This window comes from Callorhinchus milii, unplaced genomic scaffold (assembly GCF_018977255.1).
Source record: "Callorhinchus milii isolate IMCB2004 unplaced genomic scaffold, IMCB_Cmil_1.0 Scaffold5, whole genome shotgun sequence".
In the NCBI taxonomy this organism is placed as follows: Eukaryota; Metazoa; Chordata; class Chondrichthyes; order Chimaeriformes; family Callorhinchidae; genus Callorhinchus; species Callorhinchus milii.
The window spans coordinates 43,878,448-43,884,447 of NW_024704746.1; the positions used below are offsets into that span (position 1 = coordinate 43,878,448).

Sequence of the window (6,000 nt, forward strand, 5' to 3'; positions counted from 1 at the left end):
TAAAAAAGTACATCACAGAGAGGAGAATTATTCTGCAGAATAGCTTTGGCAACCAAACTGCAAATTTATACTATTTCAGAGGCATTTAATTGAGAACAAGTTGAAGGTGTCAGTTTGCAAAGGGTAGAGCTGAGGAATGTCCATTTTAACCAGATTAATTTTTGGACTGTGGACACTATTATCTGGTCAGTTGGCAAATATCAACTGCCAATAAAGAAACAGCTAATTATTATCAGGCATGAATTCTGTGAGGTCCTTTTTTTGCCTGTTTTGCTGGAAAAATATTCAGATGCCAATTTTTAGTAAACAATCTGTGGGAGAGAAACTTGTTTTCAATTTGTGCAGTACAAAAAAAATCTTTTAAGCATAAAACTAAGGGTAAAAATGCTGTTGGAAACTTGAAAATGCCACAAAAATCAAATTATTCAGGTGAAAAGTGTGAAAAATCTCAAAGTGCCCTACAGGATATACTGTAAAGTAGATTGACTGTGAATTGTGTGCAAGAGGAGAATTGAGAGCAATATAACACAACAAATCTTGATGCTGAAACAAGGACAAAAGATGTGACATACAAGGCTCTGACAAAGTGGTCTTTTAAAGCCAGTGTGGCAGACCTATGGGGAACTGATTGAGAACTGATAAAGTTTCTCATTCCTATGGAGGAGATTTAATAATTGATGGTCCTGCATTTAATGTATACAACAAATCATTGTATACACTAAAAGTCATTTCCAGAACTCTCCATACACAGCCTCCTGCCTGGGTTCAAATCACACACCTCCAGAAGATCTCGATTTATATTGCATGAATGTCATCAGATTTGTTACAACAGGAAAATGATTCAGTTTGACTGCTGGTAAATGAATTCCAATATTCTTTCCTTTAACAGGAGTAGAGTTTAACTGAAGCTGATCTCCTGCTGGCAATGCAACAATATCACTTCTAGCAGCATAGGGATGTGTAATGGGACATCTGAATTGTATGACCTGCTCTTTATCACATTGGCCAGTGCCCAGGAGAGTGTTAGCACAACTATCCCCAGTGTCCTTTATGGACTGAGTTTTCCAATATTATGAAACAACATAAAAAGTGTTACCCAATTAACTATTGAATAACATTAAAAACAGAAGAGTGCTTTTATATCGCACAGTGAATTGCCACAAAAATCATGCTCACTCATACTTTGTGTTTATGAATACTCAATATTGGAGGCATTTTTGACAAACTGGTTCATTAAGTCAATACTTTGCTACCTATTTGTGCCTTAGAGCAAGGCAAATGTGGCAAATGCACAGTGTCCATTGCTCGTTTGTTCAGTGAAAGACCATGAGACAGAAGGAGTGTGGAATACTACGAGAGAGAGAGAGAGAGAGAGAGAGCAAATTGGTCAAGGAGATGGATGATAACTGAGCACTTTAACATATTGGTTTTGGACATTCAGAACTCCTTTGTATTTAATCTTATGTTCATAGGAAGTCACTGTAAGTCACTTAATCTTACACCGATTATTTCAAATGAGTCTTGAGTTTGGCTTTGTGCAGTATAAGGAGAAATTTCTGAAGAATTTTTTTCTTTCAAACATTAACTTCTTTTTCTCCTCTTTTCCATTCAGGTGCTGGAGTCGCACTGCAGTTCTCTTACAGCTTGCTGAGTTTGGGCCTGATCCTCGGTGCCATCAGATGCCTGGAGCTGTGATTGTATCCAACTTTATTTTCCCTTTACATCAGTAAAAGAGCACTCCCTGAGGTGACTGAGTCGTCTCAAGCCAGTAAGGACCTTGGCTCATTCCAGACATCTCTGGTACCATCAGAAGCCAAATATAACACTTTCATGAAATTCAAATTTGAAAGACGTATTGTATAAATCAAGAAGACAGACGGCATCAAGGAACTCCCCCTGTTAAATACCAAGTAAACATAACATTGGAAGTGAATCAAAGGAATTCTTGTGACTTGTTCCAATATGCCTTATACAAACACTTACTCCAATCTACTGCAGTTGCATGATTTGGTCTAATGGTGCAAGTTACAAGTGGCAAAATACCATAGCTTAAGAGTTCTTCAAGGGAAATCACTCAAATCACCATATGTAGGGCCTCTAATTTTTATCAAAAATCTGTTAAATCTTCTAGACAATGAATGCATTTATTGTATAAAAACAAGCGCAAGGTTAATCTTGTCTTATACCAAGTGTCTGCGAGCAGCACTGTTCCTCAAAATTGGCTGCTGCCAGTGTCCCCATGAATGAGAACATTCTATTCAGAGAAACAGTCATAACAAATATAACAGTGGAGTTTATGGCGATTGTACCAGATTTTTGCAACACTCTAGGTGTTTGACATCAAGTGCACTTTTTAGTTACCATATCATGCATGCTGGCCTCAAGATGTCCTACAGCCTTATTTCTCAGTAGGATGACTTCTTTTTGACGTTGAGCAATACAATAAAATAAAGTTTAAAAATACTGCTAATTACGGTACTAATTTGCTTAACTTTTATTTGGTTACTTTTTGTGAGGACAAGTAAATGATGCATTACATATTTTAAAAAAAGTTAAACTATATTTTTATTAACATTTTCCCTTTCAAAAGTCTTTGAGATTCTAAATAGTTACATATGTCTTATAAAACACTATAATATCCATTACACATCTCCTGGAATTTAAGAGAACCATTGTAGGATCTTATGAAGTTGTATATGCCAAAACATCTTGCAGAATTTATGCCTAGAACTTGGAATCCAGTAGGATTTTCAAATGGGATATCTCATGGATATGTTTTATGATACATTATTTAAAACAGACATTAAATATTTAGTTTATGATTTCTTCAGCTTATTAAATAATGGTTATTTGCAATTCAAGTAACCTGTTTGGATCCCTTCAATTTTTCTGCATCATTTGACATTCTTGTCTTCTGCAATTTCTGGTCAAACATGCTCTGTGTATATTTGTTCAAACTCCGTTCCCTACTCGTTTCTTGACTGAATCAGCCTCCTCCTTCTTCACCAACAATGGAGAGACGATCCTACAGGGTCTAGTTCACGTCTGATCTCAGGTTCCCAATCTTTGTTCTCATTGGAAAATACTCTTAATGGAAAATCTAACAAATAATAACCCTACCTACGAGTGTAGTAATATAATACAGCATAAATATATGCGGGGGAGGGGTGAGGGGGTGGAGGGTGAAATCATCTGACAGAAATTTAAAAGGGAATCTCAAAACATTATTGGATGTTTAATGCACAAGTTATTGTACAGTTACGAGATTGTCCTGTTTTGTATTGTATTATCTTTGCTTTGGAAACTGGCAGAATTTGTACCTTTCTTGGAGTGTTGAGAGTGCTGGAGGCTCAAGATACAAGTGTATTTTGTAACTAAACGTTGTGGGTTTTACACATTTAAAACTAATTTAAATGTTATCCTATTTGGAACCATTACCGGTCATCATGTCAAGCACCTAAAGTGTAGCACAGCCTATGAATGGTAATGCAAAGTGCTGAAGCAGCTGCCAAATGCCTGAAAAAGTAACGCTTTTGTTCTGACTGTGTCTATGAAATGTCAGTGTTACATGTTGGTGCTGTGTGAGGAATATAAAGTCCATTTTTGATTCACTTGTCAAGTTAAGATTGAATGTGTGACTGTTAAAGATACGCAAATGATGTCAGCAGGTTAATATATTAGTGCAATGTAACGCTTAAACAGGTAATAGCTTTGAATGAAACTTAGCACAAACTTGCTAGATAGGGATAGATTTTCTCTTTTAGATTTCATGCTGCCTACAAGCTTCTTCAGTAATAATTAAAAGATGCAGAACTAGGCACTATGGTATGTTTAATGTGTTTTCGATGGTTTTAATATGTATGGTTTTGCACTATGTCATTTTTAATATAAATCAAATGTGTTATTCCGAGTTCAGTTAACTGGTAGTCTGTCTACCTGATTTACTTTCTAATGTGTGCACCTCACTCCTGGTATTTCTTTCTAGATCACATTAATTTGTTAAGACTGATCTCTGGAAACATAAATAAATCAAAATATATTCCTGAAAGTTGAATTTGCTCCTATTGGTTTTGTGATCATTTTGTATATTCAATTTTGACAATACTATGCCTAGAATTTACAATACAAATTACTTGCCTGCTTTGTTTCATTTTTTATTGTGTAAAATCAATTAACTCTGTATTGGTGCTTCCTCCCACATCTTTTGGTGATAAGTAAACAAAAGTAATCGGATTAATTGCCACGATGCATGAATGTCTTTTCCTATTAAAATCTAAGATATTCAGATCAAAATTGGTATGTTACATTGTTCATCAAGTTTCACTGGAAGGCAAAAAATAATCTTTTTTGCAACTTTCTTTTTCCAACTAACAGTGCTACTGCGGTTAATATAAACAATCGGGAAGCATAAACTGCCTTTTTTGTTACAAATTGATGTACAATTTATGGGGATCATCAATTCACAAAGTATTGTAGATTAAAAAAAGAAAAGTTAACAAACATTAGCTTTCCGCTGGTTTCTCATACCAGTTTTAACTGAATACTGGAACTGGTGTATAATGGCTGTTCTGAATTAAAGTTTATATAGACAAAAAACAGTGCTGTCGTTTCTCTGATTTTGTTACTCAAATAGACAAGTTATCTGGTTTCATATGAAATAGCTTTGAAAGAAGGTATAGCAAACTGTGTCAGAAAAGCAGGAAAGATGGAGCCGGACAATGCAGTTTAAGTTTGACAAAATGTTAGTACATTTGGAGAGGAAGAACAAAAAANGCAAATACATTGCAGGTGGTTTATTTTACTTTCCGATTTTGTAAACCATGTTTAGAATTCGGTCAAACTGTGTGAAATAAATTTCCAAATAAAGATGTGAGGCTGTTGACTGTTTCAGAAAGGATATTTCAGAATCTTAAGTCTGCAGCTACATTGGAAATGCACCAGAAATAGAATTTTTCAGGTGGGTGGAGAAGCATTTGTGAATGGGCAGAAACACAATATTAAATGAAGCTTTCTCACTCTTTTTCTTGTGGAACATTCCTGTGTTCAAACTGTTTTTGCCTTAAAAACACAGTCACTTATGGGAATTCCCTGTTTCTAGGATGTAGAATGTTCTGCTGAGTGCGGTGGTCGAGGTAGGATCAAGACTTAGCTTTCAAGAGTCAACTGGGGATAGATATCTAAAACGGAGTAATTAAAAAGGAGTATGTGGAAAATGAAGGAAAAATGGGACTCAATTGATTTGTTTCAAAGAGCAAAAGGCACGATGGGCCAAATGATCATCTTCTGGGCTGCAAATTTCTACGATTTCCTCTTTATATGTTCGCAAGCATTTCCAAATCAAGCGAATATAAAAGAGAATGAAAAGAAAGGTTGGAAGCAGACCTGAAACAGAGTAAAAGAAGAAGCACAGCCATGGGGCAGAAGCGAGATTGTCCGGTCACAGTCACATGAGATATGTGAAGAACTTCCTATTCAACCTCCATTTCATCCTGGCAAATGGTTTCTCCTCCCTCCCCCGCCCGGTCACCTGCGGGGTACCCCAGGGGTCCATCCTTGGCCCTCCTCCTTTCCTTATCTATATGCTCCCTTTGGACAAAGTCATCCGCAGACATGGAGTAAACTTCCACATGTATGCGGATGACACACAAATCTACTTTGCTACTTCCAGTACCAACTCCAGGTCCGCCGATGTTCTATCAGCTTGTCTGGCAGACATCAGGGCCTGGATGAGTGTAAACTTCCTGCAGCTGAATGTGGAAAAGACGGAAGCCATACTCCTTCACTCCTGGGGATCTGAACTCCTCAACTTCCCTGGTCTCTCCCTCACACTCACTGAACCATAATCTAGGCGTCCAGTTTGACCCCCAGCTCTCCTTCCTCCCCCACATCCAGACCCTGACCTAGACCGCCTTCTTCCATCTCCGCCACATTGCCTGCCTCCAACCATACCTTACCCCAAATGCAGCCGAAACCCTCGTGCATGCGTTTATCACTCCTGCC

At 37.2% G+C, this 6,000-nt stretch overlaps 1 protein-coding gene across 1 annotated transcript in view; it reads left to right on the plus strand.

Moving 5' to 3' along the window:
- Positions 1-4,596, plus strand: part of cntn1b (contactin 1b) — a 259,706-nt gene extending 255,110 nt beyond the window's left edge. The window contains exon 23 of the mRNA XM_007894635.2: positions 1,613-4,596. Within this exon, the coding sequence (XP_007892826.1) occupies positions 1,613-1,695 (83 nt within the window). The 3' untranslated portion in view covers positions 1,696-4,596. The remainder of the gene's footprint in view (positions 1-1,612) is intronic.
- Positions 4,597-6,000: the final 1,404 nt, after the last annotated feature.